General features: G+C 51.7%; 1 protein-coding gene across 1 annotated transcript; it reads left to right on the forward strand.

Moving 5' to 3' along the window:
- The first annotated feature begins 707 nt into the window (after positions 1–707).
- Positions 708–1304, forward strand: LOC121756308. The gene has a single exon (XM_042151851.1). It carries the CDS (start codon positions 708–710, stop codon positions 1302–1304), a length of 597 nt encoding a protein of 198 aa, XP_042007785.1.
- The last annotated feature ends 13865 nt before the right edge of the window (positions 1305–15169 follow it).

A 15169-nucleotide genomic window follows, 5' to 3' on the forward strand; every position in this document is an offset into this window, starting at 1 on the left:
TTGGAGGGGTGGTGCACGGGGCGCGGCGAGAACTCCCGCGGATGGGGGGGCGATGAGGTTATCCTCGGCAAGGGGCCGAGGGTCCCAAGCATCCCGAAATGTCCTAAGCTCCAACCAATATTACTCTCTCATGGTGAATGAAGATTTCTTAGAAGATGATGATGGATTGGAGGGGGAGGGAGATGCAGAGGGGATACCCCGAACCATTCATGCAGCCGATGGGGAAGATCCTGTGCTCATGAATGAGGAGTACCTAGGAGAGGAACAACTACAAATGGTGGAATTTCAGGGGGACTTCTCACGGTCACCGGGTAAGATACTTCCCCATTACTCATGTCTGTCAACTTTATGTTTTGGAACGTTAGGGGAGTTGCTAATGCGCCTACCCAAAATGTTCTTAAAGATTAATTAAAACTCATAATATTCATTTTCTTGCAATAATGGAGCCGCTCACAAGCCCTAACCCGGAGAAGTTCTCAAAGGCTTTGGGGCTGGCTTTTCAAGGCTCGAATAGAAAGGGGAAGATTTAGGTGTTCGTTGAGGAGGGGGCCAGCTTCGTGGCCGAGAGAGATACGGATCAGGCCTTATTCGGCCGTTTTGGATCCCCTCACCTAGCTAGCCACTTGTGTGTCTCGGCGATTTACGCAAAATGCACTAGGTCCGAATGACTCCATTTATGGGATGAATTGAGGGAGTGCTCTATACTCATGGAGGGCGCACCTTGGATGATCGGAGGGGACTTCAACACCATTCTCCATCTGCAAGACAGAGTAGGGAGTGACACAAACCGCCAAGCTAAAATGGTGGACTTTGCGGAGTCCATTGAGGACTGCAGGATACTAGACCCGGGCTTTGATGGGTCGGAGTTCACGTGGGCCAAGAATGGCCTCTTCGAAAGATTGGATAGAATCCCAGTGAACGAACGGTGGGCACAAAGTTTGGAAACTACTCGGGTGACGAACCTGCCCCGGATTGCCTCGGACCACGGGCCTGTGTTGGTAAGATGCAAAGTGACAAGCAACAACATAGGGGGAAGGCCATTCAGGTTCCAAAACATGTGGATTAGGCACGAAGGATTTGAGGACCTTGTACGGGGAGATTGGATCCAACCGACGGAGTCTGAAGGCCTCCTCAATTTCCAAATCAAACTTGCTCGGTTAAAGAGAATCCTAAAGGTGTGGAACAAGGAGACTTTCGGGAACATTCATAACAACCTCAGGGATATGGAGGCGAAAATCGCATCGCCGAGTACATTCGACTCCTTAAAATGGAGGAGGATTTCTGGCGCCAAAAGGCTACCCTAAGATGGCTAGGGGAGGGCGACAAGAATACTAAATTCTACCAAAGTTGGGTCAAGTAAAAACGGATTCGCATGCGCATCCACAAGATCAATGTGGGCGGTCGGGAGATCTCGGATGAAATGGAGATCAGAAACTCGGCGGTGGAGTTCTTCCAAGACCTCTTGGCCCCGGGCCCCCTCACACTTTCCGAGTCAGACCTTGGTTTGATTCACCAACTCCCACCCTCGGATGAAGTGGCTGCACAACCCGAGCCCCCGTCCGCAGATGAAGTTAGAAAAGCTGTTTTTGACATCTCCGGGGATAGTGCCCCAGGGCCGGATGGATTCACGGCCTTATTCTACCAGGCCTGTTGGGCGACGGTTGGGCCGAACGTGGTGGCGGCAATTGGTCAATTCTTCGGGGGTGCCTACCTCCCACGTAGCGTCACGGCCACAAGCATAGTCCTCATCCCAAAAAAGCTAGTGCCGGAGTCGTGGAGCGACTACCACCCCATTAGCCTGTGCAACGTCGTCAACAAGGTTATCACAAAGATAATGTCGAAGAGAATGACTTCGCTCATCCCTATGGTTATCTCACCAAACCAGAGTGGATTTGTGAAGGGACGGCTCCTTAATGACAATGTCCTTTTGGCACAGGAGATGTTCCATGAGCTCTCGAGATGTGCGCCGGCCCCTAATGTTGCGGTCAAAATTGATATGGCTAAGGCCTACGACCGAGTACAATGGCCCTTCCTTTTGAAAGTGCTACACCGGATGGGTTTCCCGGCCACGTGGGTTTCTATGATTGAGAGATGTGTGGGATCGTGTTGGTTCTCAGTGCTGGTCAATGGCGCCCCCTCCGGGTTTTTTAAGTCCACCTGCGGCCTCAGACAAGGAGATCCAATATCCCCGACACTTTTCTTGATTGCAGCTGACTACCTCTCAAGGGAATTAGACAAGCTCATTTTGGGAAAGAAAGAGATGACTTTTAGAGCTACTCGCCACTACATGGAAATAAGTCACCTCACCTACGCCGATGACATTGTGATATTCACACAAGCAGCGGAGGGACCTCTTCGGCAACTTCGGACATGCTTGGAGGCATACGCGGGGGTTTCCAGACAGCAGATTAACCTGGCAAAAAGGAATTTCTACATCGCCGAACAACATGAAGGGTGCGCCAACCTAATACAAAATGAAGGAGGCTTTGCACGAGGTACCTTGGAGTTCCAATTTATCGTGGTGTCAAACGTACAGATATGTTTATGTTCCTTCGGGAAAAGATTGCTGCACGAATCTCGGGGTGGGCTCATCGACACCTCTCCTTTGGAGGTAGGCTTACCCTACTCCAAAGCACACTTGAAGCGGTGCCGCTGCACATTTTCCAGGCCATCGAACAACGTCCGGGGCCCTTAAACAATTGGATCAGCAGATGGCTCAATTTTTTGGGGATCGTTAACCAAGAGAAAAAAGACACATTGGATTAGGTGGGATCAGATCTGCCTCCCCACTCCTGAAGGGGGTCTCGGCATTCGTAAGTCCAAAGAAGTCCTACGAGCCTTCAGTATCAAACTATGTTGGAGGTTCCGAGAGCAAAACTCCCTATGGGCTAGGTACATGAAGGCCAAGTATTGTCATAACTACTCCCCCCTTGCGGCCTCCCCTTCGGGGAGACACAGCCCGACATGGAAACGGTTAATGAAAGTGAGAAATCAAGCAAATCCGCACATTAGATGGGTGATCGGTCAGGGTGAGGCCTACTTTCCCGAAAGACTTACTTGCAAAGATGGGAATTGATAGTCTCGACTATTGCCGTATGAATGCCCACACGATGCCGAGACACCTCGCTGCAATTACTAGGATGGATGCACTTGGAGTCCCGAACATTCGGGTCCATCATAATGATGAAGAATAGTATAGTGTTTTGGAGGTTGGGAGGGTACCACCGTTGTTTTCTTGATTCTTTGTATTTTGTGTTTTGTAATGGTGTAGGATGAGGTCCGGGTTTATGGCTTGGGACCGCATACTACTCCTAAGTTTGTGAGGACACACCACTTTTGGGTGTGGCCACGTATTGTAATCGTCACTTTTTGAAATATAGGGATGAGGGACCCACGAACCCTCCACCATGAAGGTGTTTGGATAAAAAAAAAAAAAAAAAAAAAAAGGGTGAGGCCTACTTTTGGGATGACATTTGGCTTGGTGACTTTCCCTTCGCGAAATCTGTCTTGACGATAGGAGTGCCCCAACGGCCAAGGTCTCGGACTACATTAGGGATGGAACTTGGGACGAGGCTAAGCTACTCCAACTTCACAACTAGGCCGGGATGCCACAAGAGGTTATCACACAAATCCTTGATACTCCAATCGTTGCGGGAGAACCGGACGTCCCTCGATGGAAGCTCTCTCGGCTCAGGGAGTTCTCGCTGGCTACTACTTGGGAGACTATACGCACGCAGAGGCCGAGAATCCAAGGTCTCGACGACATTTGGTGGGCTGGCCTCACAAAATCCATTGCAATCTTTAATTGGCGACTCTTGTCAAATAGGATCCCGGTCGATTCCAAGCTCCAATGGAGGAAGATAGAGCTTGCGTCGAAATGTCAATGCTGCCCACGGAGGCCTAACACCGAGTCCCTCCAACATCTCTTCATACGGGGGTGGGGACAGCATGTGTATGGAGGGATTTCGACGGTTGGTTCGAAGGTTCGGCCCCATCCCTTAGGGCGAACGACACCATTCCGGACAGGTTGCAAGTGTGGTCGTTAAGGATCCAACAGCACGATAGGAGACACCTTAGTCGAGTCATGCCATACCTCATTCTGTGGTTTCTTTGGGCGGAGAGGAACATGAGCCGACATGAGCAAACTCAGTTCAAACCGTACAACGTTGTTTGGCAGGTTCAAATGTTCATCCACAACAACATGGCCAATGAACACATCAAGCCGAAGCATTGAAAGGGAGTGAAACTCGGAATGAATCCCCTGAATCACCCCGAGACAAGGGGGCCGAGACCGCTAGTCATGCCGGTTAAGTGGCACCCCCGTAACGCACGTGGATCAAGCTTAACACGGACGGTGCATTCTTCGAGGCAACAAACAAGGGAGAAGGGGGGGGTTAGTTCGGGACCACGATGGGAAGCTACTAGCAGCCTTCTCAACCCCCCTCGTCGCCCAATCGGCTCTAGAGGCCGAGCTCATGGCCATACACCATGGGTTGGAGGTAGCGAAGGCCTATATGGATCGAATCGGATGTGGAACAAGCTATTAAAGTGCTCAATGGTTCTACTTGGGGGCCGGCACAAGTTCGCCGCGTCATGGCCCGTCTGCATGGCTTCAAACGTAGACATATATTCCGTGCCACCTTAATACATAGGGAGGGCAATAAAGCGGCTGATATGCTCACCAAAATGGGAGTGGAACAAGATACTTTCCGACATATTTTTTTATTTTTTATTTTTTTTTTCAAACACCTTAACGGTGGAGGGTTCGTGGGTCCCTCATCCCTATATAGCAAAATATTTCTCGGTTACAATTAGCCTAGCTCGAGGCTTAGGGTTACAAGCGGCTATTACAACTAACTATTACAACCAAAACAAGGACAATCAAAAGGCCAAATCACCACAAGAGTAAGTAGGGGTCGTGTCACAAATTTTTTTTTTTTTTTTTTTTTTTTTTTTTTTTTTTTTTTTTTTTTTTTTTTAATCAAACACCTCTACGGTGGAGGGTTCGTGGGTCCCTCATCCCTATATTTCCACAAGAGATAATTACAAGGCGTGGCCACACCCAAAAGTGGTGTGCCGTAACAAAATCAAGAGTAGTATGCGGTCCGATCCCACAAGGTTCGGACCTCATCATACTCCTTTCCAAAAAACAATTAACCACAAAGCTAGTCACTATTGTCTCCCGTCGTCTCATGATCAACTTTGATGCCCGTCCCCGTCTAGGTTTCGGATGTGCGACACTCCCATCTCGTCCAATCTAACCAAGTCCAATAGTTCTCTCGGTGCTGAGTTGTAGTGCATTCGTAGGCCACTGTCTTGGACTAGCCCCATTTTCGCAAGGAAGTCCGCCGCTTTGTTCCCCTCCCTGTGTATGAAGGTGGCTCGGAATTTGAGTTGGCGTTTGAGAATGGTTAGTTGCGCCACCGCTTGCCGAGCGAGTGCCGGCCCCCATCCCGTCCCATTGACCAATTTGATTGCTTGCTCTGCATCTGACTCAATCCAGATTGGTAGGCCGTATTCCTTGGCTATATTTAGCCCGTGGATCATGGCCAACAGCTCCGCTTCTAACGCCGAGTGGGCTTCAAGGGGTGTGCTGACGGCGACGAGCATCTTACCCGAGTGGTCTCGAATAATCCCGCCAGCCCCTGTACTGCCGTTCGCTTCATTATAGGAGCCATCCGTGTTGAGCTTTATCCACGGCTGATCCGGGGGGTTCCATTTGATTGCCATGGCTAGGGGTAGCGCCCTGATTGCCGCCGCTTGTTGAGGAATATTGATTCCAAGTTTAACTCCCTTCCAATGTTTCGGCTTCAAGCTTCCATTAGACATAGCATTTCGAATGAACATGTGGACCTGCCATACCACGTTTTGTGGTTTAAACTGTGTGCCTTGGTGGCGGCTCCTGTTTCTCTCCGACCAAATAAACCAAAGGATGAGGTATGGAGTGGCTCGGCTAAGATGTTTCTTGTTCGGCTGTTGGCACCTTCGCGCCCACACTTCGATTCTCGTAGGGATTGTGTCATTGATATGGATGCGTGGGAACGGGCCTGTGAACCAGCCGTCGAACTCACTCCATACTCTGCGAGCTCCATATCCCTGGATGAAGAGGTGTTGGAGTGACTCAGTGTTCGGTCTGTGGGGGCAGCATTGGCACTTAGAAGCTAGCTCAATCTCCCGCCACTGAAGTTTCGTGTCAACCGGCACCCGATTGGAGAGAAGCCTCCAGATAAAGATGGCTATTGAGTTGGTGAGGCCTACCTTCCAAACGTCCCCCAAACCATGGATGATCGGGTTTCGTCCTCGAATTGTGTCCCATGTCGAAGCCACCGTGAATTCCCCATGCTTAGAGAGGTTCCACCTCGGGATATCCTGTTCGTCATGGAGGATCGGTGTATTAATGATGCCATCGATAACATGCTGAGGGAGGCCGGCCTGATTGTGAAGGAGTTGAAGCTTGGGCACATCCCAACCACCATTTGTAATGAACTCCGAGACCCGGGTGGTTGGTCTTCCCCTATCATCAAGGCTAAGTTCCCTCAGAGGGCTATTGCCAAGCCAAATGTCATCCCAGAAGTAGATGTCCCCTTGTCCCACTAGCCATCTCATGTGCGGTTGCGCGAGGGGCCATGCTCTTGAGAGCCTTCTCCACGTAGGGCTACTCCTGCTCGGCAATCTCAAGGTGAGCGGTGTGGAGTTGGAGCAATATTTTGCCATCATGTATCTTGCCCAAAGGGAGTTTTGCTCCCGAAATCGCCACCACAGTTTGATATTGAAAGCGTGGAGGACCTCCATAGTTTTTCGGATCCCAAGGCCTCCTTCATCAGTGGGCCGGCACATTTGTTCCCATCCAATCCAATGGGTCCGCTTCTTTTCATTCGTAGACCCCCAAAAGAATCGGGCCATTTGTTGATCAAGTTGCTTGAGGGTACCGGCCGTGGGCTCGACGGCTTGAAAGATGTGCAAGGGGATCGCTTCAAGAGTGCTCTTAATCAACGTAAGCCTTCCTCCAAAGGATAGGTGACGGTGTGCCCATCCTGAGATCCTTCTTGCAATCTTTTCCCGTAGAAAGAGGAACATGTCCGTGCGCTTGACACCACGGTAGATAGGGACACCGAGATAGAGAAAAGGAAAGGCCCCTCTAGAGAAGCCTCCTTCCGCCTGGATCGAGTTTGCCCAGTGTTCATGGGCCTCGGCAATATAGAAATTACTCTTGGCGAGGCTGACTTGTTGGCCGGAGACTCTTTCATATTTTTCGAGACAGGCTCTTAGCCGGCGCATAGGATTTGCCGCCGCTTGAGTGAAGATGATAATGTCGTCCGCATAGGCTAGATGGCTGATCTCCATGCATCTCCGGGAGGCTTTGAACGTCATGTCCTTTTGGCCGAGGATGAGCTTATCTAATGCTCGGGACAGATAGTCCGCCGCGATTACGAACAGAGCAGGGGAGATCGGGTCTCCTTGCCGAAGTCCTCGAGTTGATCTAAAGAAGCCCGAGGGTGCCCCGTTAACAAGGACCGAGAACCAGCAACACCCAATACACCTCTCCATAAGTGAAATCCATGAATCCGGGAAACCCATACGGCGTAAAACTTTGAAGAGGAATGGCCATTGGACCCTATCATAGGCTTTAGCCATGTCAATCTTTACTGCCACATTAGGCGCTGGGGAGCATCTAGCAAGCTCATGGAACATCTCTTGAGCCAGAAGTGCGTTGTCGTTAAGGAGCCGACCTTTGACAAATCCACTTTGGTTTGGGGAGATGACCTGTGGGAGGAAAGGAGAGAGTCGAGAGGTGAGAACCTTGGTAATGATCTTGTTTAAAACATTGCAGAGACTGATGGGTCGGTAGTCGGTCCATGATTCCGGCGAAGCCTTCTTTGGGATAAGGACTATGCTTGTGGCCGTGATGCTCCTCGGCAGGAAGGCCCCTCTGAAGAACTGTCTGATTGCGTCCACTACCTCCGGTCCCACAATAGGCCAGCAGGCTTGATAGAAGGTGGCCGAGAAGCCGTCGGGTCCGGGTGCACTATCTCCGGAAATGCAAAAGGTGGCACTCCTGACCTCGTCCGCACTTGGAGCATCTGCGATGTCAGCGAACTGCTCGGCTGAGTGGACCTGCTGGATTAGGTCGAGGTCTGGATCTTCAAGTGTCGGATTATTGGGGGCAAGGAGTTGTTGGAAGAACTCCACTGCGGACTTTTTAATCTCGGCTTCCTCGGTGAGCTCCTGCCCATTGACACGTATTGAATGGATGCGGAGACGAACCCTCTTTTGTTTCACCCAGCTTTGGTAGAACCGGGTATTTTTGTCTCCCTCGGCAAGCCACCTCAGAGCTGCCTTCTGTCGCCAAAAATCTTCTTCCATTTTCAGCAAAAGGATGTACTCGGCAATGTGTTTGTTGATCGCTGTCCTGTGATCCGGGGTCGGCCTTGCTTCGAAACAAGATTGGGCCAAAGCAATTTCTTCCTCCTTTTCTTTTAGATTAGCATGAATGTTTCCAAAAACCTCTTTGTTCCACTCCTTAAGGGCCTTTTTAACTCTGGCCTGCTTGATTTGAATGTTTAGGATTCCACCCGCCCCCGTGGGCTCCTCCCATGCTTTTTGCACTACGGCCATGAATCCTTCATGTCGGATCCACATGTTCTGGAACCTGAAAGCCTTGGCTCCAGCGGATGTGTTCATCTTCGTGCACCTGACAAGAATTGGTCCATGGTCCGAGGCAATCCGGGGGAGGTTCGTAACCCGAGTAGCCTCGAAGGTCTTAGTCCAATCCTCGCTGACAAGCACTCTATCCAACCTTTCAAAAAGGCCATTCTTGGCCCAAGTGAATGCCGCTCCATCAAAACCAGGGTCAAGCAGCCTACAATCTTCCGTTGCCTCCGCAAAATCTACCATCTCGGCTTGCCGGTTGGTATCACTTCCAACTCTGTCTTGATGAGATAGCATGGTGTTGAAATCGCCACCGATGATCCAAGGTGTTCCCTCAAGAGGCCCGGCAATCTCTCTCATCTTGTCCCATAGGTGATGTCTTTCAGCCCTTGTACATTTGGCGTACACGGCTGAGATGGCCACCGGCCTAGCAAGGCGGTGGGATTTGAGGTACCCGTGGAGAATTTGTTCCGAGTCAACCTCAATATCAAAAGTGGACCCCTCTTCCGCAAACATCCAAATCTTCTCGTTCATGTTCGAACCAATGAAGGACAGCCCCAAGGCCTTAGAGAAACGGTCCGGGTCCGGTTGTGTGAGCGGTTCCATTATTGCAAGAAATAAAACATTATGACAACCAATTAGTCTTTTCAGAACGTTTTGAGTGGGCGCATTCGCGATCCCCCTCACGTTCCAAAACATGAGATTGTACGACATTATTAACAAGAAGGGTGCGTACCCAAAGAGGTTGAAGGCCCTCCTTGATAGTCAGTACGGTGTTGCTCTTGGTTCGGAGCGACCTCCTCGGCGTCCTCGGCCGAACTGTTGCCTCCTAACTTCTCGGCCCCCACATGCAATTCCATAAGGTCTTCGTCCGCATCCCCACAATTCTCAACATCAAATTCTCCGTTCTCCATGAGAGTATAATATTGGTTAGTGCTCATGTGGTTCTTTGCCGAGAAGAACCCACGCCCCCTTGTCAAAGCATGGCGCGCGCCTCCTCTCGGATTCCCTCGCCGAACTGGTGAGACCAAACTCCTCGCAATGGGGGAGCCCCACTCCACGTCCATGTTCCCACGTGGTGTTGGTGGTTCGGTGGTGGGATGCAATGGATTCCCCCGGTTCGGTGGGGACTTCCCAGTCTCGATCCCGGCAATAAGCCCGGCATTCTGAGTTCCGGAGCTCGGTCCGCTCCCCAAAGTAGAGTCACCCTTGGAGTTCGGTCCCTCCCAGGAAATATCACCGGAGTCCTCCCCATTTGTTTTGTTATTGTTTGGTCGATCACCGGCCTTGCCTTGCTTCTTCCCCTGATGTTTCCATTCGTTGGAGCTGGAGGCATTCTTCCCCATATCTTGCTTCCCCTTCTCGGTCTGTCTCTCGGGTTGTGGCTGTTTTGGCGGGCCGTTGTGGTAGTTTCTCTTTGGCGGCCGTTCCTTCTTGCCCGTCGCATAGCACACCTCACTTGCATGGCCGACATGTTTGCATTCTCGGCAATATGATGGTATCTTGTCCCATCGGACTCGCTGCACCGTTTCTCGCCCACCAAGATCGAGGATTATCTCTTCGGTAGGTGGTTTTGTGATGTCTATCTCGACGCAGATTCGGGCAAATGAAAGCCGAGTCTTGTTTGCCGTGGCTCGATCAATTTGTATTGGATTGCCGAGAAGCTTGCCGATGGCGAATAAGGCGGATTGGTCGAAAAGGTGAATGGGGAGGCCAATTAGGTTGCACCAGATTGCCGCAATGGGGGACTCGCAGTAAGCATCAAAGTCCGGGGACCATTTGAAGACCCTCATCGGGTGTCGGTCAATGAGCCAAACGGGCGTACCCCTTGGGCCTCCAAGGATTCGGGCATAGTCCGCCAAGTCCTCGCATTGAATGAGAATATGTTTAGCATTAATGTACTTCCAACTAAATCCACACCGAAGTTTAATATTGTCGAGGGTCTTTTGGATTTGCAGTCCCGTAGGGATAGAGTGAGAAAACTTACCCACAATGGCGTGTCCCATGCTCTCAGCAAGCTTTTGAGTTTCCGCTCCGGAGAAGTAAATGGCCGGGATGCCGTCGGACACTGAAGCAAATCCAATGTTCTGGAGCTTATCCGGTTCAAAGGCTTGGGGGCCGGTAGGGTCAGTCGAGCCTTTGAGCATGTCCGCCATCGTTTTCGGCCGACCGGGGTGGCTTGCGGCGCCTTCACCCCGGCCTTGTAGAGTGTTACTCGCCGAGCCCGACGGGGTACCCCTAAGCAAGTCCGCCATCGATTTCGGCCACGGCGAGGGCCCCAGTGTAGCTTCTACCCCCCCAAGTTGATTAACTACATTCAGCCCTTGTGTTGCGGCATCCGTCGCGGACTTAGGTGTGTTTCCATTTCTCTTCGGATTGTTGAGTTCGGCTTCTCCATTCTCGGTGTGGATCTTCTCGGCACCTACGTTGCCGTTGTGTGCCCTTCTCAGCTTTTCCATTCTCGGCTTTTCGGCTTTTTCTTTCTCGGTGTGGATCTTCTCGACTTTATCCTTCTCGGTGAGGGTCTGTTCGGCATCATCCATAGGCGTATCGTTGGGTGTTGGTGTGTCTCTTGTCACTGCAACCATCTCGGCACTAGGCGTGGCCTTGTTCATCGTCTCGATAAAAGGCTTTTCTCGGTAGACGTTGGGGTTCGACTTCGGTCGCGGCTGGCCGAACTCCGCACAATAATGTTCCGAACTAGCCTCAAACGTAGCTCGGAGCTTGCTAGTTCGTCCTCGTTCGAGAGGGGGAAAGTCCTCAAGAGAGGGTCCATTTCCATCCCGAGGTGTGTGTGTGACACTTTGCATGCATCCCGAAGGGTTTAGGGGGAACTCCAGTGGATTGTGGCCGGCCGTAATGAGAGGTTGCGCAACCAATGTGTCTAGCATCTCCGCCGAGTCCAAGGCGGCTAAGTGGATGATTTCGGCCTTTGTTGGTTGCGTTGGGGCCTCCACGACAATCGTCTCACGTGAGCTCTTGGGACGGAAAGGAGTTAGCCCACTTTCGGAAGGAGGTTTTGGTCTCCAAGCCAATTCGGGAAAGTTGGGTTGCTGCAAAAAGGAGCTAGATTTTTGTTGTTTTGGGGGCTCAACGGATGCATTGGGGCCAGCATCACGTGGTGTTCCGAAGTGGCAAGGCGCCAAGGAACTTTCGGAAAGTGATTTTGTTGTTGTGCCCATTTCGGGCAAGTTGACTAGCGCGTCCACCCAGGCCTTTTGACCCATGCTAGAGCCATCTCTCTCCGAGCAGCCATCATGTGGGGGGTTGTGCTCTCCTCCGTCACCAGTCCCCGCGTTTGCGCCGGCCGCAAGGTCGTCGGCCGGAGCGTTGTCAACAGTTCTGGCGCCGGCAAGTTCTTCATTAATCTTAGCTTCATCTTCACCGTTGAGATTAGGGGAGGGCTCCATCGACGTCGGGAAGATGGGGCCTTTGCATTTTGGGCTTCCGACCGGCGAGCTCCCTTCGGCCCCGAAATCAATCTTCTTCCTAAGTTGCTTGTCCTCCGGCATCGGTGAGGGTACGAACCTTTTCCGACCAGTGCCTTTGATGGGAGGGGCTGGTGTACTTTTCCGTGCCTTCACCTTCATTTTCAAAGTTTTCCTCGCCACTTTCCTGCAGGGAAAAATTATGGAGGAAGACTCCTCCGACGTGAAATTCATTGGCTGGTCCGAGAGAGGGTCCTCGGCCGGCCGGAGGACCATTAGCTGGTCCGAGATGGTGCGCGGTTCTTCTGACTCCGGGGGGGGATCCGGCAGGCGCTCCGGCATGATCGAGAGAATGAGTCGAGTCACCAGCCGCTCCGGAGCTTTGTTCGTGCCTTAGCCAAGGGAGTGGTTGGTTGGTGAGAATCCGAGGTCGGGAGGATGGTGGGTGGCTGGTGGAGCGGGGGCGTGAGGGGGACCGTCGACAGTGGTGAGCCGAGCGAGAATGGGGTGGGCGGCGATGTGGGAACTCAAAACGTGGTGGGGGATTCTAGAGAGAAGGGAGAGCGTCTCTCTCTAACCCTTTGGTGTAACTCTAGGATATCTAAAGTCAGTTATTTAACATAAAATGTAACTAAAATAGACCCTTCATTTTGGCTGCTCCAACTTGGACGAAAATGCATCATGGGGTCGTGTCACAAATGGCTCGACACCCGCCTACTCTACGGTGTCCTCCTAAGCATCTTCCTCGGCACGGACCCGGAAGTTCGGAATCCCCATTTGTTCCATTCGAATGACATCTTGGACGGCTCTCGGTAAGTCTTGGGCCTCCAAGACTCGACTGTGACTCAAGTCGACACCAATCTTCGCAAGTAAGTCAGCCGCCTTATTGCCTTCACGGTGAATGAAGGTAGTTCGGAGTGTGAGTTGACGCTTGTGTAAGGTCATGTGGGCCATGGCTTGGCGAGTGTGAGCAGGCCCCCAACTTGGCCCTTTAATGAGATTGAGTGCTTGCTCGGCGTCCGATTCGAGCCAAATTGGTTTCTCAAGCTCCGAGGCCAGCATCAAGCCGTGGTGCATGGCGAGTAGTTCGGCTTCGAGAGGTGAATGTGCTTCGAGAGGGAGCGCATAGGCGACGAGCGCCTTACCCAAATGGTCTCGAATGAGGCCGCCTCCCCCAGCTTTTCCTGTTGCTTCATTAAAGGACCCGTCCGTATTAAGTTTGATCCAGGCCTGATCCGGTGGTTCCCACTTAACCATCATAGTGAGTCGCGGTAGCCGTTGAGGTTCGGCATGGCTTGGGATACTGACTCCGAGCCTAACCCCTCTCCAATGGTTTGGCTTAAGCCTCCCATTGGCCATGCTGTTTCGGACGAAAGTGAGGATTTGCCAAATCACATTGCTCGGTTTGAATTGAACATCATGATGGCGGCTTCTATTTCTCTCTGCTCAGAGGAACCAGAAGATAAGGTAAGGCATGGCTCGGCTGAGGTGCTTCCTTCCCGGCTGCTGCACTCTTCTCGCCCATACCTCAATTCTTGTTGGGATCGTGTCATTGACCATGAGAGTGGGGGCCGAGCCTTCGAACCACCCGTCGAATTCCCTCCACACTCTTGTTGCACCTACTCCTTGAATGAAGAGATGTTGGAGAGACTCGGTACTAGGCCTGTGTGGGCAGCACTGGCATTTGGATGCGAGTTCAATCTTGCGCCATTGCAGCTTTGCGTCAACAGGGATGCGGTTAGATATGAGCCTCCAATTGAAGATAGCGATGGTAGTTGTGAGGCCAGCCGTCCAAATTTCCTCGAGCCCTTGGATGATGGGTTGAGGCGACCGGACCGTCTCCCTAGTCGAGGCTAGCGAGAAATCTCCTCGCCTCGTGAGCGTCCATCGTGGGATGTCCGGCTCCCCGGGGAGTATCGGGGTTTTGCAAATTTGATCAATGATCTGTTGGGGAAGGCCCGCCTGGTCGTGGAGAACTTGGAGTTTTGGAGCGTCCCACTCACCATCCGTGATAAAATCCGAGACAATCGTTGTAGCGCTGCCCCTCTCGTCGAAACATAGCCCCCTAAGAGGGACGTTGCCAAGCCATATATCATCCCAGAAGTAGATCTTACCTTGACCAACAATCCAACGAATGTGCGGGTGAGCGTGGGCCCAAGCTTTGGCCAGCCTCCTCCACGTCAGGCTATTCCTTCCCGTGATCCTTGGCGAAAGTGGCGAGGAATTGGCGCAATACTTTCTCATCATGTACCGGGCCCATAAAGAGTTCTGTTCTCTGAACCGCCACCAGAGTTTAATGTTGAATGCTCTTAGAACTTCTGTGAACTTTCGGATCCCGAGCCATCCCTCCTTGGTGGGGAGGCACATTTGGTCCCAGATGATCCAATGTGTCCGTTTTTTCTCAGTCGTCGAGCCCCAAAAGAAGCGAGCCAATTGCTGATCGAGTAGCTTAAGGGTTTCGGCCGTGGGCTCAATGGCTTGGAAGATGTGGATAGGAACTGCCTCAAGAGTGCTCTTAATGAGAGTTAGCCTTCCTCCAAAAGATAGATGACGATGCGCCCATCCGGAAATCCTTCTAGCGATCTTCTCTCGAATGAACATGAACATTTCGGTTTTCTTGACTCCACGGTATATAGGGACCCCCAAATAGAGGAATGGGAAGGACCCCCGAGCAAAGCCTCCTTCGTTTTGGATTTCATGCGCCCAATGCTCGTGCGCTTCAGCAATATAGAAATTGCTTTTTGCAAGATTGATCTGCTGCCCGGAGACTCTCTCATACCCGTCAAGGCACTCTCTAAGCCGACGCAATGGGGTTGCAGCTGCTTGAGTGAAGATAATAATGTCATCGGCATATGCTAAGTGGCTGATTTCCATGCACCTCCTGGCCGCTTTGAAGGTCATCTCTTTTTTACCAAGGATGAGCTTGTCGAGGGCCCTGGAGAGATACTCTGCGGCAATCACAAACAACGCCGGGGAGATGGGGTCTCCTTGTCTGAGCCCCAGAGTAGATTTGAATAATCCAGTTGGGACACCGTTAATAAGGACCGAGAACCAACAAGAACCAATGCACCTTTCAATCAGGTCGATCCACG

The sequence above is a fragment of the Salvia splendens genome, chromosome 1 (genome assembly GCF_004379255.2).
Source record: "Salvia splendens isolate huo1 chromosome 1, SspV2, whole genome shotgun sequence".
NCBI classification, from domain to species: domain Eukaryota; kingdom Viridiplantae; phylum Streptophyta; class Magnoliopsida; order Lamiales; family Lamiaceae; genus Salvia; species Salvia splendens.